Genomic DNA, 27,609 nt, shown 5'->3' on the forward strand with positions numbered 1-27,609 from the left:
TTTTTTTGTTAATGGAAAAACATGTTTTTAATGTGTATTTGTTGAGGTGGAAAAAAAGGGGAGAGGGTGATGGAGAAAAACTGTGCAAAGCATCAAAACAACTGGATTGCTTTCTGTCCTGATACAGCAAGTGACCCGGGGTGTCCTGAGTCCTAAAGAATGGGATGTTTCATATTGATGTGAGAGATTCACCTTCTGACTTCTTTTGCAAGACTCCTTAATCAGCAGAAAAGCAAAATGAATTTCCAAGATTTATTTTACTGGCATTGTAGAATCAATGACAAGGAACATGAAAGTTTGCCCGACCAAGGATATGTGGGGAATTTATCTTGAATATATAAATGCTGTAAATGTCTGACTTGGTTTGTTATATCTTTAATGAATGTGAAAGAGTGGTTACAAATGTCTTTCTCCAGTCCCTTTCTACTTCTTTCCCAGGGGCTTAACTCTTGTTGAGGTCTACACGTGTGCTACATATACACTTAACCTGTTGGCCATCTTTTTTCCTCCGCAGGGTCTCAGTGAGGGCTTGACTCATTTGTAGGTAGTTACAGTGTAGTAGTTAGTATGAGCTCCCATCCAGGGACATTACAGCACTCATCCTTAGCTTCATAAAGGCAGATTGGTGAAGGTACTAAGAACAATGTGCTAGTGTTTGGCAGTAAGGGAAAGTTTCAGTGTTAAGAAATTGCCTTTTCAAACGATTTTGATGCTCACTGTATCAAGTGCTCTGTGGGCCTTTGATACAGAACTGAGTTCACAATAGGCCTCTCTTCCTAAGCTCTACAAATGGGCAAACCATTTTAACTTTACTGACCCTATTTCTTCATATATAAAAGGGGACATAAGGAATTTCTATCCAAAGAGTGGCTTTGAGGGTTAAATGGTTATTAAGTGTTTAGCCTAGTGCTTTTACTAGGACTTCTTTTCACTACATCACAAACCAAGTGAGTATCCTTAAATATATAAAGTCCTTCCTCTATTTGGGCATGATTAAGTTGTATAATGTACCTGCTTGCCTTACAAAACAGCTTTTAATGTTAAAGTAGAACGTGGGCTTTTGTGTCAAACTATATTGCAGTATCTTAAGGTTCAGAATGCTTCCACCCCCGCACCCCCAATGCTTTTATGTTCATTGCTTTATTCAAGCAGCTAAAATAGGACCCAGTCCTTTGTAGGGTAAATGGTTGCCCAGGCCAAGAATTGTATGTGGTGTGTTTCTCCTTGATTTCAACTAATTAATACCACTAATACGGTGGTAGTTTTACTGTAATTTTAAAATTCTGATAATGCAGAAATCTCTTGGTTTATAGGCATAGTTATTTTTCTGAATGCCAGGAGAGTCAAACCAAGTAGCAGGAAATAGCAAATCTTGAGAAAGAGACTTTATTAAGAAACTTGATTTTAAGAATTAAGGTTCAGACTTACAGAGAAGTTGAAGAAATGGTACCTTGAAATTTTGTGTACCCTTTGTGTGGATTCACTCACATTTGCTTTCTGTATATTATGTATGTATTTGCTGAACGACCAGAAATTAAGTGGCATACCCCTTCATCTCTGAAAATTTCAGTTTGTGTCTCCTAAGGATAAGGACATTCTCTTGCACAACCACATTATAGTTATCAAATAACTATATTTCAATCTATTCAAATTGTGCCAAGTGTCTTAACTACTAACCTTTAACAATCCTGCTGTTCCTATTACCCGTTGCATTAGTGGTCTCATTTCTTCAGTTTCCTCTAGTTTGGAACAATTCCCTAGCCTATTCTTTGCAACAGCAAGAGTTTGAAGAGTTCATGCCCACTGTTTAAAGAATGTTCCTTAATTTAGATTATTCTAGTTGTTTCCTCATGCCTCAATTCAGTATACAGTTTGGAAGGAATACTAAAAACTGGTGCGTTGTACCAGAAGGCACACGTCATGTCAATTTACCGCATTATTGGTGTTCACTCTTTGGTTAGTGTTGTCCACCAGATTTCTCCATTGTAAAGTTATTTTTCCCCTTTATAATGCTCTGTGGGAGGATATATTGAAACTATCTGACCTTTAAACAAACCCAATGATTTTAGCATATAATTAATATTTTTTACAGTTTATTTTTGAGAGAGAGCATGGGTGGTAGAGGGGCAGAGAGGGAGGGAAAGAGAATCCCAAACAGGCTCCATCTCACAAACCATGAAATCATAAACTGAGCCAAAATCAAGAGTGGAACACTTAACTGACTGAAAACTGAACCAACCCAGGCGTCCCTAGCATATGATTTTATTTTTGCTTGTATCAGTTATACCTTCTGTTTGCTGGTATAGTGTCAAGAGGGAATTTTTCTTCCCATAGACTCCAATTCTCGTTTCATGTGTTACCTGGCAGTCACGCATTTTGCCTCAATTCAGCCAGTGGGGAATGACGGCACCCTTTCTGACTCCCTTAACAGGGACTTAACTACAGTCTGTTAATGCACTGAGGATTCTTATTTATGACCAAATATTTTGAAACACATATCAAATTTCTCTCTGTGTAAGTCCTAACCGTATTGTGAAATTGTGAAAGTTTGCTAGAATGTCTTAGGGGATAAACTGCAGGAAGGGATAAACTGCAGGTGGAAATTTACCAGTGGTCAGAGTCTACACCAGAAGGGGCAATTTCAGAGAACTGTGTCCTAATTCTATACTGATTTTGAAATGCTACACCTTTTATTTTTTTCATATGTGTGCCCTAATTGCTTTTTAAAAATCACATAATGCAGGGGAGCCTAGGTGTCTCAGTTGGTTAAGCATCTGACTTTAGCTCAGGTCATGATCTCACAGTCCTGCATCAGGCTCTCTGCTGTCAGCGCAGAGCCGGCTTCAAATCCTTTATCCCCTTCTTTTTCTGCTCTTCCCCTTCTTGCACTCTCTTTGTGTCTCTTTCAAAAGAAACAAAAATTGCATAATGCAGGGGTGCCCAAGTGGCTCAGTTGGTTAAGTGTCTGACTCTTGATTTTGGCTCAGGTCATGATCCCAGCGTTCAAGGGATCAAGCCCAACGTTGGGCTTTGTGCCTGACAGCACAGAGCCTGCTTGGCCTCCCTCTGCCCCTCTGTGCTCTCTTTCTCTCTAAATAAAGATTAAAAATAAATTCTGAAGCACAGAAAAATAAAATTTCTAGAAAAAAATCACATTTCTTATGTAAATTCTCAAAATTAAATCCATCTTGAATAGCTCTTTTCCTATAAACTCTCTTATTCTGTGGAGTTAACTACTATTAATGGTTTCTGTTAACTCTTTACCTCCATATCTGTATACATATTAAACTGTTTTGTTTCTGTGTTATTTACATAAATGGGATCATTGATTTACAATTTGGAGATCTTTGTTATTAGTTAAGCATCTTCCTCATTCTTTTGTTAACTATTGCATAGTGTTCCCAAGAGTGGATGTGTCCAGTTTAATCACTTGAATGCTTATTTCATTCTGACCTTGTTGCCAGAATTGGTTGACAATCTGGAGGTATTCTAAGAGTGGAAACCATGTGAGGTTCAGAGGACCCATTATTTCTTATAGTCTTAAAAATTAACATCAGTTTATGCTTGTGTTCTTTAAATTTTTTTTTTAACATTCACTTTTGAGAGAAAGAGTGTGAATGGGGGAGAGGCAGAGAAAGAGGGAGACAAAGAATCTGAAGCAGGCTCTGGGCTCTGAGCTGTCAGCACAGAGCCCATCTCGGGGTTTAGGCTCACAGACCATGAGATCATGACCTGAGCTGAAGTCAGACGCTTAACCAACTGAGCCACCCAAGTGCCCCTCTGCTTGTGTTCTTAAGATAGAACTTCTTTCAGGTTTTCTAATACTAATCAAATGTACTTTCTATGTTAAAGGGTTTTTTTTGTTTGTTTTTTACACAGAGGATGTATATATTTGGAATGTTGAATTTAGTGTCGCTTAAAATAACAGAATGATGAATAACCTGTCCAATATTTAATGTTCAGCATAGATGTGGGTAAGTAATAGTACTTCACACTCAGCCAACATTACTGGGATGAAGGAATTATCCATATAATGATTTAGTAAGGAATTACAATAATTTAAAGAGATCCCTATTTGAGCATAGATAGAACTAGCTGGGTTGTGTCTCCTAGACTAGTGTGGGGAGTTCCTGGCATGAAACAACAAAGGTTTTTCTAATGAGTTGCTGTTCTGTGCCCTGTGCACAGAAGTATGAAATTCCATTAAAGGAAGCTGTTCTTAGGAATAAAATGGCTTATTTCATGTAGAAGTAGGTAAATCTTCATGTAGAAGATGATCCATGTGAGACAACCCTGGAGGCACTCCTGTTGTTGGGAAACACGGGATCCTGCATTAGCATCTAGGAGTAGAAGTACTTTTTATAAGTACCAAGCAGTGTGCTAAACACATCACATTAACTGAATCCCCTCAACATCACTGAGGAGTAGGTTGTTACTCCCATGTTGCATCCTATAGACAAGTGAATTGTTTGCAGGTGAATTGTTTGATGTCACAGTAGGAAGTGGCAGGTCTGTGCCATGTTGCCTTTATTAAGTGAAGAATGTTATGTGAGGAGGTGGGTGTTATAAAAGGAGAAATTAGGGATGGTGATCAAAAGGATTTCCGTCTAATCTGAATGTCTTCAGTTTACAGTGTTCTAGTAACATGATAAAAAGAGCACTTTATGTATTTTGAAGTATGCTTCATAGCCAGTGTAAAGCCCAGTGTGAGGCTTGGACACTCAGCCCTGAGATCAAGACCTGAGCTGAGATCAAGAGGTGGACACTCAAGAGCCACCCAGCCCAAAAGGGCCCTCTTTAATTAGGCTTCCCTCTATCATAACTTCTAACCAATTTATATTTACTGAAGACCATAAGAGAAGCTTACTAGCAGTAGTCAGATTAATTTCACCTTTTTGAAATAAAAGTAAACTAGGATAAAAGAATTGTGCCCTAATCCTATGTAAGCCTAGCTCTGAGAGCAGAAGCTGCCATTTTTATTATGTTTTTGTGTTTAAACTGACATTTTTATTTCAGCCACTGTATTTATTATGTGGGTAGCTATTTGAAAGCCTAAGAATGTCGTAATTTAAAGTGGAGAGAGCTGGATTTATTTGACAATGCCCTTGGTTCTTGAGCTCTGTGAGCCTGCAGTATTGTAGGCCCTGATACTTTGTCCCATCTGATCCATTGATTAGAATTTCACAATGCAAAGACTTGGCAGGAGGTGCATGTCTCCTAGTCTCCCAGAACTGATTGGGAGTGGTGGAGACACAGTCATAGGCTACCCACCCTACACAGCAGGGAGGAAGGAGAGTGACAGATGTTTCTGACATTGGTTTCTATGTTTTCACTTCATTTTTTAAACAAAAAAAAAATGTAAGTTTCTCTTTCTGCTCTCCTCTCACATGTTTCATTTCTTGAACAGTCACAAATAATCATACTGATAGCAGTAATAGTAATAGGCATTTCTCTCCTCATCCTCTGCTTTTTTGGTAATTTTCAGTGTGAGCATGTATATACATAAATGCATGCAAAGACTGCTGAATTCTGCACAAACGCTGGCTGGAGTTCTGTCTCTGATCAGCAGATGGCTTATTGGCAAGCAGGCCCAGGTCAGTCCACCCCATGCAGATAAAGGCAGAGGGTGCTATTTCAGGGCTTTGGTTTCAAGTCCATGAACTCCGGAGGAAAGAACCCTTGAGATCCCCTGGTCTGTGCTCACATACATGGGAAATGTGCTCCACAGCAGAGCCTGAAAAATTGTAGATGATCTGTCCTGAGACCTTTGCAGATCCCAATCCCCCCAGAACATTTGATCACTTTGAGTAAATATCAATTAAGTGTCCTCTTCAAACTGTTTACAATTCTATAAATACACAATACAGCTTTAAGAATCTTGGGTGCCTGGGTGGCTCAGTCAGTTGAGCATCAGACTCTTAGATTCTGCCTTGATCATGATCTCATAGTTTATGAGTTTGAGCCCCGCATTGGGCTCTGCACTCATGGTGTGGGGCCTGCTTGGGATTTTCTCTCTCTCTCTCTCTCTCTCTCTCTCTCTCAAAGAATCTCATGTTATAACTTCTTGCCTAATTTTTTCTTTTTATTTTTTTCTTAAGTGTTTATTTCTGAGAGAGAGAGACACACACACACACAGAAATCAAAGCAGGCTCCAGGCTCCAAGCTGTCAGCACAGAGCCTGATGTGGGGCTTGCACCCATGAACCCTGAGATCATGACCCAAGCCAAAGTTAGATGCTTAACCAACTGAGCCACACAAGCACCCCTCCTGCCAAATTTTTTCACTTTGATGATCATTTTCACATTAACTGGTGGGGATAGTTCAAATTGTTTCTTTTGGGTTGGCAACCATTTTTAACCTGTCCTGCTTTTTGTTGAATGTAATCCCATTATATTTCTACCACCCTCCAAGGCAGTGTAGTGGGGTAGGCCTCCTTTTCCCCTTGGGGAATACTGGATATTTAGAAGATGAGGTGTCTTTTTAATCTTTTGTCTTTTGCACATCTGGTTAGAGTTTTCAAGTTGAGAGGTTTTACTGTTGATGGGATTGAAGCCAGGGAGCTAAAAATGCCCAAACTCTGCCCTGGCAATAACACTACCTCAGGGGTTCCTGGGTAGGGTGGGGGTGGGAGACCCTAGCGGGATAGAAATTAAGCTAATACTTTATCAAATTTCTAGATACCCCAGTATACATTTCTAGTATACATTTCAAATACATTGATTTGAAGACTGGCTTAGGAGCAAGTGGGACCACCTATATGTTTCCTTGTGCTTCTCATTCCCTGCTCTAGTCTAAGCTGGGGTGCAGTGTGTTCCCCCAGGACTGTAAAGGGGAGGGGCAGAGATGGAGAAATGTTGGTAGGCAGCCAGGGGTAAAAGAGGTTCCCACCCCATGTCACTCCACCCCTCACCCTGGTTGTGGAGCCTGAAAAAGAAGCTACGGTCTCAGGATCCTCAGCTTGGATTCTGCCTCAAACCTCTTTTTTCCTTCCTGGGGAGCAATGGGATACTGTTTTGAGATCTAGAGGTCCTTCATTTCTGTATTCTCATTGCCTTCCCCACCACAGAGACTTTGTAAATACCTGACTTCCTGAGATAGCTTTCTGCTACTGTAAGTGCTCCATGGGGGTGGAGATCAGCTAGATTTGAATCTGAATAGGTTTTTTTCACTTTGAATTTATGAAAGTAACACATGCACAGTTAAAAACAATATTCCTAAAAGATTTATGATGAAATCTACATTCCTTAGCATTTCCCTCCATCCTTTCCTCAGTCACATAGCTGCTATATGTATCTGACTCCTGAAGTAAATTTAAATTAGCATTAAATTTCTTATTTTGCAGATTTACAGTGGATTCTCTTCATAAGGTTGTTAGATAACATGTCACTGCATTTTCCTCAAGTTGAACAACATTATGAATACTTGTGAATAAAAATGGCCACAGATTCTTTTTTTTTTTTTTTTTTTTACTTTATTTGAGAGAGACTGTGAGCGGGGGAGGGGCAGAGAGAGGGAGAGGGAATCCCAAGCAGGCTCCATGCTGTCAGCATAGAGCCTGACTGTGGGGCTAGATCCCAAGACCTTGAGATGATTACCTGAGTCAAAATCAAAGAGTTGGATGCTCTAACCGACTGAGCCACTGAGGCGCCCCAGGCCACAGACTCTTTGTAGCCCTTCCAGTCAGCTTGCCTCTGTGCTGCCATTGTGACTTGCTTTCATCGATAGAGTTGCAGCAGAGTGACATTGTGTAACTTCTGAGCTTCAGTCTCTGGAGGCCTTGCAGCTTCTTGCGTGCTCTTTCTAAACATGGTTCCTTTGTGAACAAGCTTGAACTAGCCTACTTGAGGATGAGATGCTAGGGAGAGAGAGTGACCACTGGAAAAAGGCCCAGGTTTCCTAGCTGTTACAACTATCCCAGCAGAAGCTGTGGATGTAGAGTGAGTTCTGCAAGTGCAGGTCCCTATGGAGCAGAAGAACCAGTGAGATGAGCCTAGATGACACTGCCAAACTGAGGAATGGGAGCAAATAAATGCTTGTGTAAAATCACTGAATTTGGGGTTGTCACTTAATTTGTTACCCAGCAATAGATACAGGTACAAAGATAATGCCCTCAATCTAGTTAATAAAAAAGCATTTCCAATGAACAAATGTTCATGGTACCTGGAAGTGACTTAACCCATGCCTAATGGGGGAGTGAGTGGGTAGATTGGACCATTAGACACTGTTTTCCTTTGTTGAACAGTCTCATCCAAGTTCCCATGCTGACAATGTTCACATTTCTGAGAATTAGCTTTATGTAATAGCTTTATTTGTCCAGTGAAAAAGAGATTTTCTTCAGGTAGTGTTTGACTAAAATACATCTTTTATCTGGCATTTTAGAGAAAAGTAGCCCTCATTCTCTAATTGTCCTTCCTGTTAAGTATTTAACTATGGAATTTAAAGTCAAAGACAGGAAAGAAATCTTTTTAGGCCAGATGTTAAGTTATGAGAAAAACTGGAGATAATAGAAAGCTTTTAGTTGGGTAACCAGGATCCCATTTTAGTGAAAGTAAGATATAAAAATGAATAGGAAATATGATGAGTGCCATACAAGTAGAAAAGCCAAGTCCATTTAAACAAGTTCAGGACCAAGTCAATTTGGTTTTGGAAGCTATTTGATTTGTGAGTAAAGAACACCAGCTCATCTATTTCTATGTTACTTGTAGAGTCAGAAGTAAAAATCAGTTTTTTTCCTGTGATAGTAAAGTGGTATAATTCTTTGGATGTTTGCATTCCAGATTTCCTGTGTATTTAATGTACCATTTTCTTAATCAGAACTGTAGGTCAGGATCTCCACTCATGCTGTGATCTGTCCGTGGTACTTGGCAAAGCTCACTAGCAATGTGAAAAAATTCCCAGCCAGCCATGAAAGCACAGTTGATTTAAAGCTATCCGAGATGGTAAGAGAGCAGGGAGCATGGAAATCACACTGGGACTTGGGGTTGTTCAGCCTTGCTGAAAAGACTGCAAGAGTATACCACATCTCTCTCTCTCTCGCTCTCTCTCTCTCTCTCTCTCACACCACCCTAGCCCTGAGAAATAGTCTTCTCACCGTAGAACTGTGTATAGCTGGATTCAAAGGTAGCTAAAAAGAATTATGTACTAGTTACAGCATTTCCATGGAAATTGTCATTACCTTTGGAGATCTTCAAAGTGGGTTACCTTTCTTTTCTGAGATAACATGTTCCCCACCTGAGGTTGAAAAGTTTTCTCCTTTAGGCTTGTGATGGGTTCCCATATAAAGAGGAAGTATTGTGTAGTGGTTAGAAACCTGGGTACTATCAGATGGGACTGCTCTGTTTCCTGATTATGGTAGTTATTATACAAACCTATATGTATATTGAAATCCATACAACTATAATGAAAGGGAAAAAAGTTTTACTGTAAAATTAAACACACCGACAGGGGTGCTAGACCTAGACTGCTTGGATTTGTTTGAATCACAGCTCCACCATTCATTAGTTGTGTGACCCTGAGCAAATTACTTATGCCTTAGTTTCTTCATCTGTAAATATGGGTATAATAGTACCTCCTACATGGGGTTGCTGGAAGGATTCAGGAAATATATGTAAAGCACTTGCAACAGTGCCTGATTTATTATTATTATTTTTATCTTAGTGTGAGTAGGGGAGGGGCAAAGAGAAATAGAGAGAGACAATCTTAAGCTGGCCATGGAGCCTGATGCGGGGCTCAGACCCATGGACCTGGAATTATGACCTGAGCTGAAACCAAGAGTCAGACAATCAATTGACTGAGTCACTCAGGTGCTCTAGTGCCTGGCTTATTGTATGTGCTATATAAGGGAGAGATACTATTATTATTAAAATATAAAGGGATAAAAAGATAATATGGGCTATCATATGACCATAGAAACTATGAATAGTCTGAAATACAACTACTATGAGGTGGTGCTCTTATGCAGGAAAGGAGGAAACCCTAGAAGAATGCAAATGCTATATAAAGCAAATTGAAGTTTTCTCTGTTGTTATATTCCAGGGAAGGCAAAAAACAACCTATCAAACAAGAAAATCCCCCCCATTCTCCTAATTCATTTAGTTATGCTGAATAGCATATGCCTGCTATTTTCCAGGGACTTACTGAAAAGTTAGAAAGGATCTTGGCAATCTTTCACTTCTGAAATCATCTGATGATATATTCTCTAGCATATGTGGTTCTTTTGTTTTGTGGTTCTGCCCATTTTCGGCAGATTTACCACAGCTACTGGCTAGAGGTACTGATAATGTTTGCAATTGAGCACCATATCTGTTGCATCTACCAAAGAGAATATGAAGACCAAAGAAAATACTTAAAATTTTTTAAAACATTTATTAGTTTTTGAGGGACAGAGCGTAAGCAGGGGTGGGGCATAGAGAGACAGACACAGCTTCCAAAGCAGGCTCCAGGTTCTGAGCTATCAGCACAGAGCCTGACACGGGGCTCAAACTCACAAACCTTGAGATCATGACCCAAGGGGAAGTTGGACACTTAACCAACTGAGCCACCCAAGCACCCTCCACCAAAGAAATTCTTCCACTAGGTTGATTACCTAGAAGATAAATTCTGATAATTATTTGGGAGGGAAATGGAAGCTTTTGAAAAACAGGGACCTGAGGGTCTAAGACATGGGTATTTTAAGGATGCTTTAGACAGATTTAGGAATATTCAGATCATGAAAGTCTTATACTAAATGAGAGAATAACAATGCTCTTTGACATGAAGGAAAAAAATGAGATGTCATTCCTATATGATGTTAAAATATTAATCTTGAGATGCCCCCTCCCACTACAGAACATGAATGGGGCAGATGACATGACACAGAGACATTAAGAGCAGGGAGAGGTGCTATTTGATTCACATGAGTGTGAGGTCTTGTTTTTAATGTTTAAGCATTACTCTTTGACAGTTGAGAAAACAATCCCCCTGGGAGGAGGAAAGCAGCCAAGAGAATGGAACAGTCTGAGAAAGAATGGAAATGATTCTATTGCTCCACCAGACAGAGCCAAGTGGGAGCGAAGCCAGGGTAAATGATCAGAGGCTGTCTACGAAACAGCTCGCCTCAGCTCGAGCACTGGGTGCCTACTCAGTGAAGCAATCATAGCTCTGCCATGGCTGGCACAGCTGGAGTTCCAAGTTAGTCATCTGCAGGAAACTGGCCTTGATCTCCATTTTGTAGGCAGTGTCTGTATGCTCAAACACAAGCGTACACGATTGCATCTGTGCTCTACTTCTCCTTGGTTGTCATGGGAAATGAGTGTTGCAAGTAACAAACAAATTTAGACTCTGGGGAACTACAGAGTAAAGTTCTAATTGCCATTTATGGTGATTAAAAATACGAAATGTGTTAAACTATGTTTCAGTAACGTTGAAGAAAATGCTGCTGTTTCAAGGAGGGGAAAAGGAGAGGTGAGGTATAATGTAAAATAAAAAAAACTTAATGTTACATAGGAGTCAAAAACTTTTGAATGGCACATCTTTCCCTTCTTTTAGGTGTCATGAACACAAAAGAGGTGACATGTTAAACACAAAGCTGCAGAGCTTGTAAGTGATCTAGTATGAACTTGCTCAATTGTTTTCTAGCCACTCAAAACAATCACTGTTCTGTGGAAAAGTGAGCAGGCTGTCCTGACATTTTGCCATCAATTCTCCTCTTTACTTATTCCTGTATGTTGCCATACTGGAAATGATTAATGATTCAAGGGAAGTCTTCATATTCCAATTACTGGATTAACAAGTATCAGTAAACTGACCAAAGCTCAGAAACCAACACAGTGACAGAATTTTCTTTAAGTAAAATCTACAGTGGAGCAGTGAAATATACCAGCAGTGATCCTGGGCTGCATTAGGTAATGCAGAATATGGAGTGAATTAATACAGATCCTAGCAGAAGTCCTCAACTGTCAAGGCATGTGGCGGCCTGTTTGCGGTATTGGAACCTATCTTTCTTGACTTTCCTGCCTGTTTTCACTGAGAATTGTAAAAGGACTAAGAAAAATCTGTTTTCCCCTCATTCTTAGGTGGGATAATGAACCTGGAGATATTAACTAATATAACCAGGGAAACTAAACTTGCTTAGTTGATTTGCTGTTTGAAACTTAAAGGTACACTGAACATCTGCTTCAGTGAAGCTTTGCAAAACCATAGAGTTTTATTTTTATTTATTTATTTTTTATTCATAGAGTTTTAGAGGTAAAGGAGATCTGGGAGTATAAATTATGAACATTTAAAAACTGAATCTTTGTTAATCAAGGGGCCCCAAAACCTAGAGACAATGAGGAGGAATGTTTTGCTTTCTAACATACATATTCATTAGTTATCAGGGAAATGACAGCATCAGTTCTTAGGTTCTCTATTTCTACACAAATTTCTCCAAAATAAAAACGAGAAATTGATTTTCTCAATTTGGGAAGCTACCGCCCTCTAGAGGGTGGGCTTGGAAATGCGAGGGGTACTTTTCATTTGTCACTATGACTAATGGGTCAGGAGGAGAGGCTACTGGCATTTATTTATTTGGGGATGAGACATGCTGGCATTCTGAAATGCAGTCTTAAGCATAAAAGAACTCTCTTCCCCAAGATGCCAATAGTATTTACTTTGAAACATGATGAAAGCAAGATCTATGGTTTTTACAAGTTACATCTTAAAATGCTAACCATTTATTCTAAGTGGTCTTAGTGAGGTGAGGGTTAGGGGATGCCTGTTGACAGAGAACATGGGTATGTCTATTAATTTTATACTAAACCTTAGTCTACAGGAAGTTCATGGATCAGACTGCATTTCAGGTCAGCCTTTCCCCATTAGCATTTCTCTCGACATTGGGATCTGGTACTTGCAATTGTTCACTGTACACAGCTATAGTGCTACTTATTCAACTAAGAATAATAAAAGTAGACTTCTGATTGATGTTATGTTATGCAATTATATAGGCAGATTTGATAAAATGGCTAAAAGTGCTCTGATAATTGCAGAATAGACTTTGGATGCCTGAAGGATAGAATTCTGAATCTTAAAATTAAGATCTTTAGGTAGGATTATGTAAGGGTAAGGTTTAGTTGTTTCTCCAGTGTTTATTCTCCTTTAATAATAATCCTAAATAGTCTTCATTTCCCTCTCCATCTCCCAGCTTCCATGTGGGTGGGTATGACCGTATAACTTGATCAATAGAAAGTATGAAATGTGTGTAACTTCTGACCTTTCCCCCTTCCTCAAAATAGGGAAACTGTACTCTACACTCACTTTTCCTCTTTCCACTTGCTGGGAAGGGATGATAACCTGAGCAACCACCTTAGATCTAGAGATGAAGCCATGGAATGTTCCGCCAGCTGGATACTTGGACGACTATGCAGAGCAGAGGGATCTATTCATTCCTATGTTAATTTGAGCCCATTTATTTTGGAGAAATCAACTTTTGACATTTTTCCATATCCCAACTGCTTTGTTGCTCTCTCAACTAGACTCCCAAGTAAGAAATGACACCTTTTTTTTTAAAGTTTATTTATTTTTTTTTAGCAATCTCTACACCCAATGTGGGGTGTGAGCTTATGACCCTGAGATCAAGAGTTGCATGCTCCTCTGACTGAGCCAGCCAGGCGCCCCAACATCTGTCTTAATAAATAGTGGGAGAAACCTGAATGTAACTGACCTCCTTTTGAGGTATACTTGGGTCACAAATACATATACATACCTTACAAAAAACCAACTTGTATTAACAAACTCAACACAGTGCAAACAGGCATAGTCCTGGGTGGTTTAAAAAGTGTGGGAGCAAAGAAAGCTTTATTATAATTATGTTTAATACAATTTAACATGTGTAGTTATGTCCAGTATAGTTAATATTCAGTGTGAACAGGGTCAGCTTCACACATATATCTGTTTTTTCTTCTTCTGCAGATTGTACACAACAGAAGGAGTCTTCTTGGTTTTATAGGCCACACTTCTCTTGATGCGCCCTCCTTTGATGTTAACGATATATGGCAAGAGAGGGGGCCGGACCGTCAGAACTGTTCCTTGAGGTGTATAGCCTCGGAGATGCAGTCTGTCCTTAAACTGAGGTGTTACTGCAACCCAACCTATGCACGCATGTGATAGAACACAAAATGGTGTCAGTAACCATCTTACTAAAAATGTCAACCCCAAGCTCAAAATGGAGTACCAAAGGAGGCTACTGCTCTCTTTCACTTTACTTTTAAAGAAACCATATAATGCATTCATGAAAAGGTACAAATTTATTTTCAGAGTAGGTTGTGTTTAATAAATAAATTAGTATATGTCTTAAAATCCTCAGTTTATGTCAGTTAAATGCACATTTCCATAAAAATATAACTCAGTAAGACCACTTTACTCACCTTTTGTTTTTTTTTAAGTGTATTTATTTATTTTGAGACAGAGACAGAGCAAGAGAGTGAGGAGGGCAGAGAGAACGGGGGAGAGAGAATCCCAAGCGTGAGTCCCATGCAGGGCTGGATCTTACAAACTGTGAGATCATGACCTGAGCCGAGATCAAGAGTTGGGTGCTTAACCGACTGAACCATCCAGGTGCCCCTATTCACCTTTTTTTGGTTTGTTTGTTTATTTTTGAGAGAGAGTGCAAGCAGGGGAGGGGCAGAGAGATGGAAACACAGAATTTGAAGCAGGCTCCAGGCTCTGAGCTGTTGGCACAGAGCCTGATGTGGGGCTTGAACTCACAAACCATGAGATCATGATGCTTAATCAACTGAGCCACCCAGGTGCCCCCCTATTCACCTTTTAAAAAGTGCTTGGTGTACAATTACCTGCAGAGGAAAACTTGATGTCAGCCACTGCTTCAGATTCCCCAAGTCCTTCATTTAAGGTAATGTCTTCACCAACGAGAGGAGGAAATCCTGCCATTCTTTCTTCTCCACCCATTGGAACCTGCCATTGAGATAAAATGAAGATGTCTAGAAGTTCAAATTAAACTCCCCATAACTCTAATATTAAATAAAGCACTGATACAATAGTTCTGTACAGGGATCAATAATATTTTCAGCTACTGAAAACCCCAAATCACTTCTAGTTCAAATGAAAAGCATGGGAACTTTTCGATGAGATAAAGCTTATAGATCCCAGTACAAAAAGCTGCATGTATGTCCTGTTGTAACCTAATAGCAGAGTTTTGTTTTATTAGTTTTCACTGTTTTTATAGACCTCCATAAAACTTTACAGAAGAACACTGGGCAATTAGAGTAACATCCTTCAAAATACCTTAGGTCTTATAGGCCTGGCTGGCCTCAAAGATTAATCCCTGCCTCATTACACGTGAAGGGTACATGTGTAATGGGTAAGGTTTAGCTTCTGTTTATACATGTGCCCACGAAGGAGAAGTGACTGGATAATAACTTATTTATTAATAAATATTTCTGTGCTTAACACTAGGGACACAAATATAGATGTTACAACATGGTCCCTGCCCCCAAGGAGATCAGAAGGTGGAAATAACGTGTAAACAAATTACAAGGTAAGAAATGTGATGGGACACATCATAGTACTACAGTTGTGGAGGAAGAAGTAATGAATATGTTTTAGTCAAGGAAAACCTTGACACAAGCAGCAATATCTGAGGAATATTTTGAGATAGAGTTGAAGTTACTTAGTGGAAAGGTATCCCAGGTTAGCATCATGTACACCAACAGGACAAATGATGATGAATTCAGGGAACTGTAGTTGAACTGTCTAGGGTACATTAAGCCTGTGCATGTGCGTGTATTAGTGATGAAGCGATCGGTTTAGACTTCTCAGTAACGTGGAACTACCAAGGAATTATAAGCAGGAAAAAGAACAGAGATAAGAATAAAAAAGAACACTGTGACCTGCTTTGTATTTTGGAAAGATCTCTGTAGTGCAGGGTTTGTTAACCTTGGCACTATTGACATTTTGGGCTGAATAACGCTCTGATGGGGGCTGGGGGGCAAGGCTGTGCGGTGCATCGTAGACTTTTTAGCAGCATCCCTGGCATCTGCTCAGCATCCACCAAGTTGTGAAAAACAAAAATGTCTCTATCCACTGTCAAATGTCCCCTGGGGGCAAAAGTCAACTCTGCTTGAGAAGCCACTGCTTTAGTGGCTGAGGACGTTTATTTGGGGTGGGTGTGGGAGGAGGGCAGTAAAAACTGGAAGCTAAGAGAATACTTTAGTATCTCAAAAACAGCCTAATGAAGCAGATTACAGCTTGAACTGGGAGGCTGCACTCAGTGCTAATGAGAAGGGAGCGCTAGATTGGATTTGGGAGATGAGTAAGAAAACCAGGAGGCAAGAATGAGTCTCAGAGCACCCCCCAGAATATTTCTGTTACTGGTAGAGAAGACTGGGATCATTGCTTTGGAAAGCATCAGTTCTGTCCACTCTGAAAACTACAATGGTGCACAGGGGCAGAGAACAACAGAGTTCATTTTCACAAGGGCCATGTTACACAAACTAAGATGTTTTCCTTCCTGGAAATCTCAAGCTGTATTTGAACTCACGTATTATTGCTTTACCTAAAAAGTGAGCAAATTTAACAGGATAACTAATGTGTTTTAAGTGTAGAAAAATAACAGATCCTATATTGCTGATTGCCTTTATATATTCACCCATCCTGCAAATCCTACAGGTCTCTGGAATATTAACTTTAGGGCAGTTATGTCAATGGGATTGTTTTAAAAAATATTTTTTTTAATGTTTATTTATTTTTGAAAGAGAGAAATTGATAGAGTGTGAACAGAGGAGGGGCAGAGAGGGAGACACAGAATCCAAAGTAGGCTCCAGGCTCCGAGTTGTCAGCACAGAGCCTGAGTTGTCAGCACAGAGCCTGACGCAGGGCTCTAACTCCCCACCCATGAGATCATGACCTGAGCCGAAGTCAGATGTTTAACTGACTGAGCCACCCAGGTGCCCCGTCAATGGAGTTTTAATATCAGTTTGACTTTCTTAGGAAATACAGAGAGAAAGAAACATTTACTTCTCAAGTCAGGTTTATTTTTATCTTCTTTGGAAGACAGATGTATATTTTAAGCACTAATTAATACTGAATCGGCTTTGCTGGATGCACCTGGTATTTGTGTCGATGTGTTCCATCATCATCATCATCACAAACATTCACATAGCAGTTACAAAAGTGCCCCGGAACTTAGTCCTCACCGAAACCTTGTGATTGTAGGTACTACACAGTATTACACAGCTTTGTCAGGTGGTGGAACAGAGCGAACATTTGAACCCAGTCTGGCTTCAATAATCTAAATATTATACATTATACATTACCAGTGTCTATGTCATGTCTTATTAAAGAGCTGAAAATGGTTCCCACTCAGTACTTGGTGAACTTTGTAACAGCAATTTCAGTAGGGACACTGAGTTTTTTGTTTGTAATTTTTTTAATGTTCATTTTTGAGAGAGTGCGCATGTGCAGGAGTAGGGGAGGGGCAGAGAGAAGAGACACAGGGTTGGAGGTAGGCTCTGTGCTGACAGCAGAGAGCCTAACGTGTGGCTTGAACTCAAAAACTGTGAGAACATGACCTGAGCTGAAGTTGGACGCTTAACCGACTCAGCCACCCAGGCGTCCCAAGTTTTGTTTTGCTTTTTAAAGATGAGAGGAACTGGATGCGTCTGGGTGGCTCAGTTGGTTGAGTGTCTGACTCTTGATTTCGGGTCAGGTCATGACCTCATGGTTTGTGGGATCGAGCCCCACACTGGGCTCTGTGCTGACAGGGCAGAGCCTGCTTGGGGTTCTCTCTCTCCCTTTCTCTCACCTCCCCTAGCTTGTGCTCTGTCTCTCAAAATAAATAAATAAACTTTAAAAATAAGATTAAAAAAAAAGATGAGAGAAACTGTAACACACTTACAGGTGAAGGAAGGAGCTGGTTGGGTAAAGAGTGAGAATAATCTGTAAGTATCTGGGATTAAGAACCTGGGAGGAGGTTCAGACCAGGACTTCTCAACAATGACACTACTGACATCTTGGACCAGAGAATTCTTTGTTGTGTCTGTCCTGTGCATTGCAGCATGTCTAGCATTGTCCCTGGCCTCCACCCACCAGTAGCACCCCCAGTTGTGAGCACATCTGTAACTTCTCTTCCCTCAGCATTATCCAATACACTTTCTGCAATGATGTGACTGTTGGGCAGATGAAAAGTGGCTAGTGCAACAGAAGAACTAAATTTTAAAATTTATTTACTTTTAATGAATTTAAATTTAAATAGCACTTGTGGCTACTGTCTTGGTCAATGTAGTTTAGAGAAAACACAAGTCTGTATAGCTATCCTAGGATCAGTCCAAACAATATCCATTTTCTTATACAACCGATTTTACTTGCTAATCAAAATCCTCAAGCAGAAGAGGTGAGGAGAGAGCTTGCTGATCGTATAACAAAGATGGTCATGACCAAGAAAGGCTTTCTTAGCAGGGCTGTGGGACTGTCACAGTGGAGGTTAACCTAACTGTGCAATCTTCAAAGTGTGTTGCCTCACCTTGAGTAATGTATGACCGGCATGCTTCTGATACACAGTATCTGCCTTGTCCAAGGAAGTAATGTGCACAGGGAGGAGATTGGAAGCCACGACTGTAAACCAAGCTGACTGATTTCCCTTAAGAAAGGAAGAAAAGAAGTTATTTTACAGAATGAAAAACTTGCAAAACCAGCACATTACAATGTACAATCAATAAAAAAAAATCAAGCTCCCTTTATAAGTAAATGTAAATAAATACAAGTAATCTATAAAAAAACACAAGTAAATATAAGTAAAAGGAAATGTTCTAATTGTCCCAGTGTAAAGTTAGGTTTAAAATATTAATGTTCTGTGTGCTTTAATGAAACATATTAAGGGTTTTAAGTGTGTAAGGCTAAACTGCCAATAAATTATAAAATACAAAACCTGAGGAGCCTGGGTGGTTAAGCGTCCAACTTTGGCTCAGGTCATGATCTCATGGGTTTGTTGAGCTGGTAGCTTAGAACCTGGAACCTGCTTAAGATTCTGTGTCTCCCTCTTCTTTATGTCCCTCCCCTACTCACTCTCTGTCTCTCTCAACAATAAACATTAAAAAGAAAATAAAAGAAAAAGAAAAAACACAAAATCCAAGAAATATGCTATAGTAATGATTTGCAAATTGCATTTAGTGTTGTTGGATACATCCATGTTTCATTTCCGTTTTTTCTAATCACTTTGCAAAAAAGGGAGCAATTCTATAAACACTCTAAAACTCCAGAATAATGCCATGTAAATGAATACCAAACAAAAAAGTATATACATAAAGGTATACATTTCATGGGATATAAAGAAATGTGACAGGGTGCCTGGCTGGCTCAGGTGGTGGAGCATGTGACTCTTGATCGGGATGTTGTGAGTTCGAGTCCCACATTTGGTATTAAGATTACTTAAAAAGAAAACCTTTAAATAAAGCAAAACAAAAAAAGAAGTGTGGGATTTATTTAATGCACATTAACCCTGTACCTAAGGCTGGACCTATGATTTCCATGTGAAACACCACCACAGGATAGTATCTTTCCTCCATGCCAAGCTGTCTGGGGCATTTAATACCCTAATGAAGATCTGGTTTCTGAGACCTAGTTGTTTTTCTTCCCCCTCTCTTTTCCCCACGTTTTTATTATGGACATTTTCAAACAAATAAACAAAAAGCATACCAACTTCCTACACAGTCATGATCTAGTTATTAACATCTGCCAGTCTTGTTCACATATCCGTATCCTTAAAGTAATCCTAATAGTAAGTCGTTTTATATGAAAAATTCTTTTTAATGTTTATTTTTGAGATAGAGAGTACAAGCAGGTGAGAGGCAGACAGACAGGGACAGAAAGAGGGAGGAGCGAATGCAAAGCCCCATGTGAGGCCTGAACCCACAAACCTCGAGATCACAACCCGAGCTGAAGCTAGACACTCAACTGACTGAGCCACCCAGATGTCCCAGCAAGTTATTTTTTAATGGTGCAGAGTTTTCTTACCTGCAGAAAATCGATGCGGCCTATGGCACCCAAAAATAGAACCATTCCTGGTTTAAGCACAAAAGTTCTTGGAACAATGGAATGTGTTGGCAAAACAAGATTTACTTCTTTTTCTGTTAGAAGGTTTAAAATCTGTAAAGCAGAGGGTATTTTTTTACAGAATTATTACTTTAAAAAAATGTTTATTTATTTTTGAGAGAGTGCAAGCAGGGGAGAGGCAAAGAAGCAGGGCAGAGGATCTGAAGCAGGCTCTGCACTGATAGCAGTGAGCCTCATGTGGGGCTTGAACTCCTGAGCCAGGAGATCATGACCTGAGCCAAAGTTGGACGCTCAACCGACTATCTACCCAGGTGCCCTGAAAATTGCTTTTATTGAAGATATGATATATTTTGATTTACCTCTTAGGTAAGAAGTGGTAAAAAAAAAAAAAAAAAAAAATTCCAGACTTCACAATAAACCAAAATGTGTCAGAATTTGCTGCATATAAAATTGCTACATTCAGTCTAAATCAATCAATTTATGAATGGTTTCACAACTTAATATTGAGTAATGGCAAAACAACTTTATGGGAGTATGAGAATTTCTATGTGAGCAACATCCCTCAATTGTCAAAACTGCTGGGTCTGAAAACAACTGATGAGTCAGTCCTAAGACAGTACATATCTGCTCTCCATCAAGGTTTCTAGAGAGTAGTTTAGAGCTAAAGGTAAGGCAAAATGCCACTTATATCCCAGTGACAAATATGCATGCATTAAATGCAAAATGGTCACCTCATTCTAGGATCAGGTAAAGAGTTCTGAAGAACACTTTTCTGAATTCTAGTCTTCATTTTATTTCCCCAAAATGCTCAGTAAAAAATGAGAGAAAGTTATGAATCCTCTGGCTTTTTTTTTTTTTTTTTAAACGAATCCTCTGGCTTTTAAGGATGAAGGGTTCCTAAAGAGACTAGAGAAAATAGAAAAGGAAAGCCACAAAGAACAAGATTTTGGTAAGATTTAAGGAATCAAAATCTGATTAAAAAAGAGCAATATAATGGGGCACCTGGCTGACTCAGTCAAGGAAGTCTGTGACTCTTGATCTCAGGGTTGTGAGTTTGAGCCCCACATTGGGGGTAGAGATTACTTAAAAAAATGTTTTTTGAAGAGAAATATTAGAGAAGGTAAAAGAAATGGATAAAAAACTTTTGTGAACTTGTTTCTTAAGAAAAATAACACGGAAATAAAGAATATGTGAAACCTAGAGTGCCTCACAAGAAAATACATAACAAGGGGCTGCAACTACTCTTCCTCAGCATTTGTTTGAAAAAAGCTCATTAAAAGCCACCTGCAGGGGTGGCTCTGTGGCTCAGTCAGTTAGGCATCTGACTTTGGCTCAGGTCATGGTCTCATGGTTTGTGAGTTCAAGCCCCACATTGGGCTTTGTGGAGCCTGAAACCTGTTTCAGATTCTGTGTCTCTCTCTCTGCCTCTCACCCGCTCATGCTCTCTCTCAAAAATAAAATAAAAATTAAAAAAAAAGAGCCACCTGAAGTAAACCTTTTAATGCTTTTTAGCTGAGACCTTAATACTTATATTTCACAACAGAATTCTTTGAATCAGTTTGGGAAACACTGGTTTAAAGCATCTAATAAATGTATCAATAAACTGACACAGAAGCTAACTGCCAGAGACCTTTTAGATTTAAAAACTTGAGGGTCTCATCTGTTGGCTAGAATATTTAGTAAATTCTTGCTTTTCTACTTGACAAGAGGGTATATATGATGGAAGTAACTGCTAACCCAGAAGAATACACTGGTGAAGTGAAAGTGCTGGAACACTACCAGAAAGCAGTCCAGTTGCTCTTAAGTTCTAGATTGCGAAGGAAGACACAGGTGATAAGCAATTATTGTGAGAGTGCAAAAATGTTAAAAGATCTATATGATTCTGTGACATGAGACATGAAATAAGAGTATCATTTTGATAATGAAACTGTTAAGTGATCCATATAAGGCAAAGAAGGAAAAGAAGCTAAGACACCAATGTTTCATAAGCATATAGACATAATTAGGCAAATCAGGAACCTGGGTCAGTGACCAGATTCAAAGGAAACTGATTAATGGATCTGTTGTGAGGCTATATCCTGGATGCATACTAAGGCTTGGATGATGATCAAAATGGCAAATGAATAAGAAGTTGTGAGATTTAATGAATGTGTGGGATATAGGCTGAATTTAATGAGATAAAACAAAGTTGCTCGAAGATCTTGCAATTGGACTGACAAGATGTACTAAGGACTGCTACCTGGGTGGCTCAGTCAGGTGAGCATCTGGTTGAGTGTCCGACTTCAGCTCAGGTCATGATCTTGCAGTTTATTAGTTCAAGCCCCACATCAGGCTCACTGCTGTCAGTGCAGAGCCTGCTTAAGATCCTCTGTACTTCTCTCTCTGCCCCACCCCCACTTGCGTGCTCTCAAAAACATTAAGAAAAAAAAAAGATGAATTAAGGGCGAGAGAGGGAGGGACAGAGAGAGAGAGAGAGAGAGGAGAGAGAATTAATCCTATTCTAAATTACGCTCACCTGAGAGTACTTATATAAGAAACTTAGTTTTTAGTGTCATACTTTAAAGACAAAAACAAATTAGAAAATATTCTGAAAAGGGGCCTCAGTTGCCAAACAGGGAGAACAGCTGCAAGAAACAGACAAATTATCTGGATTATGTCAACACAGTAAATGTTCAATGTTTTGTTGGATGAACTAATGAAGGAGAAGAGTATAGAATGAAAAAGAGACAGGACATTATACTTTAAAGTGGTTCAAAGTCTAGCAAGGGAAACAGGAATTTAGTCCATCTAGGTCCATTTGAGGAACAATGGGTACAAGTTACAGGGAGACTGTTCAGCTCAACACAGAGTAGGTCAGAGGCCAAATGGGGTTACCTTGGGAGATGAGGGGACATTGCTTCAGCTGGTGGTGAGTCACTCCTTTAGTGTGAGCCGGATGGATGGGTTTAGAGGGAATTCAAGCATAGAACAGGTGGCTGGACTGCAGTGATATTTATAGTTTCTTCTAACTTCAAGATCTAGGATTTTATAAATGTCTCCCTAACTAAGGTAACAACCTCACTACCACAAATAGGTTGTGGACAGCGAAGTCTACCAAATGGAATACAGATCTTGATGGCAGATAGATCACCCTGAACCGCTTCTATGAACGAACCAGAATGGAGTCTAAAGTGAAAGAACACCTCCTTTCCTGTGTTCTGCCAATTAAAACAGTACTTGTGTAACTGAAAGTTAGTATTTCTAAAAGACAACAAATACATACACAATTTTCTTTTGTAATTCCAGGGGTGTCATGAAACCAGTGGGCATCTTTCACATCTTGTGGGGTCAATTCTATTCGTTTGGTGGCTTTATCTGCAACCATAACAGGTTCATTTCCCATGTCAAAGGCAAGGGAATCAGCATCAAACTCAAAAGCAGCTTCATCCTTCTGTTCTTCTGAATACACGAATGTTCTTCCAACTCTTCCTAGAACAAGTTACAGTTAAGCTATTAGTCACTCCTTAGAAGCTTTTGACTCCAGACAGATAATTCTTATTCTTCTTACTTGCCTCAAACAAGTTAGACTAAATATGGTGTACAGAAGCAAGACTACAATGATACCCTTGCCCTCTTTTCAAAGGCATTGGGAGTCAGACTCTTGCAATGGTCAAGTATGTGGCTAGCTGTGTACACTGGGTGGGGGGATGGGTGGAAAGTGCTAGAAATCAAACTATTTTCAGTAAAGAAGGGACAATCTATTTAAAAATATTTTTTTTATTTTTGAGACAGACAGAGTGTGAGACAGGGAGGGGCAGAGAAAGAGAGAGAGAGAGAGAGAGATAATACACATAGAATCTGAAGCAGGCTCAAGGCTCTGAGTTGTCAGCACAGAGCCTGAAGTGAGGCTTGAACTCACAAACTGGTCCCTTAACCGACTGAGCCACCCAGGCACCCTAAGGAGGGACAATCTAATTTAAAGCTGCTGCATGGGTTCAACAACCTGTGCTGGTCTGCAAGGACTGGGTGCTGTTTCTTAGTGAAAATGCTTCTACTGCTGACAATGGTTGGTGGGCAGTTACTGTGTGTTTTCTTCCCTGGATTTCTCCAAGTACCTACTGTTTCAATTTTCTCAGCACAATGAACTGTGGGTTTCCAAATAGTAGCTTTGCCTCTAAAGGGCTTCTTTGTTCCAGAATGGAGAAAGTAGTCTCTTCCCACAAAAACTGGCTAGCCCCAGACAGCTGTACTCTACGTTGCTCCACAAAAATTTTTTAGCATGCCCCAACAAGTTTTCCAAAGGATGCTTACCTACTACATAACCATGTCGTTTCAAGAAATTAAGTTGACGTTGTTTTTCCTGACTAAGATCTTCTTCAGCTTCAGTTGCATCTTTTTTAAGCCTTTTTTGCCTTTCAAACATCCTGTAAGGTGTTGGGTTGCAAATAGGAAACTTCAGAAGGTTTAATGTAGTACCTGAAATCCCAAAAAATATATTGTTATAAACGTTATAAAAGAGAAAATAAGGGGAGGAAAACCTACATTTTTGAGGAGTTACCATGTCTTAGTTAGGTACAGTGATTGGGTACTTCATGGAACCTTCATGACAACCCCCTACAAAATCATTCTTACTTTTACAGATGAGGAAATAGGCTCAGAGATTGGCTCAAAGGCTCAACCTGGATTTGAATCTCAAATCTGCAGACCTGTTTTTTTTTTGTTTTTTTTTTTTAAATTTTCATTGTACCACCAGTATAAGAGCACTTCTGTGTATAATTTAACCAAAGTCCTGGACAGAGAAGTTAGCCCCATCAAAGTTAAACACTGGTTTCAAAGGAACAAATGAGGCAGTTTTGCCAACTGTTAAATACAGACAAGGTCACAAAAGGACCCGTTTTGCAATTACAGAAATTTCTTTCTTTTTAATTTTTTTAAATGTTTTATTTCTAGGAGAGAGAGAGAGAGAGCGAGAGAGCGTGAGCAGGGGAGGGTCAGAGAGGGAGTCACAGACTCCGAAACAGGCTCCAGGCTCTGAGCCGGCAGTCAGCACAGAGCCCGACGCGGGGCTCGAACCCACGAACCGCGAGATCATGACCTAAGCGAAAGTCGGACGCCTAACCGACTAAGCCACCCAGGCGCCCCTACAGAAATTTCTTAAAACCACAAAATTGAGGGATGCCTGGCTGGCTCAGTCAGTGGAGCCTGCTACTCTTGATCTCAGGGTTGTGAGTTCAAGTCCCACGCTGGGTGTAAAGATTACTTAAAAATCTTAGAACCCTCCCCCCCACAAAAACCCAAAACCACAAAGTTGACTTTTCCCCCCCTCAAAGTCACACATCATATAGAATTAGTGAATACTCAAATGTTAACTGTGTATAGTATACTGATCTTACGAATAAACTTAAGATATGAAGAATAAGACTGAGAGGGTGGAGTGAGCTTTAGAAAGTAAAAGAAGAAAAAAGTAAACGAAGGGCTTTCTAGAGAAACATACAAAGAAGTAAAGCTACCAGAGAAACCTCCAAGAGAACAGGAACTCTTGCTTTATGGTTCATCTACAGTGCCTAGCACAGTGGCTGGAACATGTAAGTGCTCCATGAATATTTAAATTAGAGAAAATTACTCTAACATATAAGTTTCCGAGCACTAGGCTGACACAAAAGAGAAGAGTGACCAAAGTAGGGAGATACTTTTTATTATTATTTTTTAATTATTATTTTTTAATGTTTTATTTATTTCTAGGAGAGAGAGAGAGACAGCGTGAGCAGGGGAGGGTCAGAGAGAGAGGGAGTCACAGACTGAAACAAGCTCCAGGCTCTGAGCTGGCAGTCAGCACAGAGCCCGACGCGGGGCTCGAACCCACGAACTGCGAGATCATGACCTAAGCGAAAGTCGGACGCTTAACCGACTAAGCCACCCAGGCGCCCCGGGGGATACTTTTTAAAGGGAAGACTCCACACAGCCCCTGGTGGAAAGAAGAACTAGGAAGAATATACTCGGTGCCCGTGACGAGATTGAGCATCTCGGAAAAGGCAGGGGACGGGCCTCCTAAGGCTCACCAGGCCAAGAGGAGATGGTGGCTCTGTCGATAGCTTCGGCGCCCTTGGCGATGCAGTAATCGCTTTCTAGGAGCGTGTTGAAGAGAGTGGACTTGCCAGCGTTGGTGGAGCCAACCAGGTAGACGTCGCCACGGTAACGCCAGGAGCGCTGAAGCACTGAGATCAATTCTTCGATTCCGTAACCAGTCTTGGCGCTAATGAGCCTCACGTCCTTGAGCACCGTGCGGGCCCTGGCAGAAGGATTCGAATTCTCCTTCCCGTCTCGCGGCCCGTCCTCCTGGGCCTGCTGTGGTCCTCGGTGGCTGGACGGCCGAAGGAGCCCTGCGCGGGTACAGTCGTCCCACAGGCGCTCCCGGAGCCGCTGCAGGTAGCCGGGCGCGTCCTGGGGCAGCAGGTCCACCTTGTTCCCCAGCACGATCAGTTGCCGGGGGCCCACCAGCGCTGGCAGCTCCGGCAGCAGGGCGTCGGGCAGATCCAGAAGGTCCACCATGTAGAGCACCAGGGCGGGCCCCGGCCTTCGCAGCGCGGCGCTCACCAGCTCTCGATACTGCTCGCAGCTCATCTGTACGCGCAGGGCGCGCCGGTGGTGCACTAGGAGCCAGCAGCGTTGGCACACGGTCCGCGCCAGCCCGCCGTCGGTCTGCGCCGCTGCGCTGAGGTACTTCTCGCTGGGGAGGTAGCCGGGCACGCCAGGATCCTGGCAGTGCAGCTCCGCTCCGCAGCCCGAGCAGTTCAGGCCGCTGGGTGGCACCGTCGGGTCCGGGTGTCCCACGACCGGGTGTTGCCTCTTGTCCCGCAGCTTTTGCTGCCGCCGCTCTTCCCGCCGCTGCTGTTTCTGTCGCTCCTCCTCCTCCTGTCGCTGCTGCCGCTCTCGCAGCTGCTCTGTGAGGGTCGGTGCGGCCTCGGGCTCCGAGACGTACTCGGGGAACAGAAAATGCTCCTCCATGTCAGCCCCCCCTTCGTAACCCCCAGTTGCCGTTGAGCCACGAGAAAGCCTACGTCCCAGGCCAGATAGGTCCTGGGAGGAAGAGGCGGCCGCGCATCTCTCGAAAAGCGGCTCCCGAGGGCCATGGCGCGCTACCGTGGGAGCAGATGCCCGTAAAAAGGGCCGCAGTAGCCTGCAAGTCAGGCGTGCAGGCAGCATGCGGAACACAGCCACGCGTAAGGGGGGGAGGGGGCGGAATCACGCGCGCGCAGGCGCACTAGCTGCTGAGCGTAAACCAGAGACGTAAACCCGGGACTAGGGGAGGGCTGTCATTTGTCAGACACATTTAGACTCCTCCTTTCGCGTCTAATCCTGTGGGTTCTCTAGATAAAGGAAATGAGGCCGGAGAACCCATTCAAAACTGCGGCAAAAGCACCGGCGATTTAGGCCGAGCGAGGTGGGCAGGAGGCTAGTGAGGGTTTTACTATCGGGATTATTCTACGCGCCACCGCTGGCACGACCTGCTTATAATGAATCTCATTTTTTAAAACTTAATGCTTTTTGGTCGTTAGAAGTGCAAAGAAAAGTCGAATGCCGCATACTCACGGTTCCAATTAAAACCTT

The 27,609-nt window shown here is 41.2% G+C and overlaps 1 protein-coding gene across 2 annotated transcripts; it reads right to left on the reverse strand.

Moving 5' to 3' along the window:
• Window positions 1-13,774: 13,774 nt before the first annotated feature.
• Window positions 13,775-27,246, reverse strand: NOA1 (nitric oxide associated 1). 2 transcript variants are annotated; one of them, XM_039249063.1, is made up of 7 exons: window positions 26,061-27,245; window positions 24,313-24,477; window positions 23,285-23,490; window positions 19,984-20,115; window positions 18,494-18,610; window positions 14,808-14,928; window positions 13,775-14,105 (listed from the first exon to the last, which is right to left on the reverse strand). In XM_039249063.1, exons 1-7 carry the CDS (start codon window positions 27,202-27,204, stop codon window positions 13,894-13,896), a joined length of 2,097 nt encoding a protein of 698 aa, XP_039104994.1. In that variant the 5' UTR covers window positions 27,205-27,245; the 3' UTR covers window positions 13,775-13,893. The 2 variants fall into 2 exon arrangements, with proteins under 2 accessions (XP_039104994.1, XP_039104995.1); XM_039249064.1 differs by lacking the exon at window positions 19,984-20,115 and having other exon boundaries at window positions 26,061-27,246.
• Between the last annotated feature and the right edge of the window lie 363 nt (window positions 27,247-27,609).

This window comes from Hyaena hyaena, unplaced genomic scaffold (assembly GCF_003009895.1).
Source record: "Hyaena hyaena isolate Hyena2069 unplaced genomic scaffold, ASM300989v1 scaffold_329, whole genome shotgun sequence".
NCBI classification, from domain to species: Eukaryota; Metazoa; Chordata; class Mammalia; order Carnivora; family Hyaenidae; genus Hyaena; species Hyaena hyaena.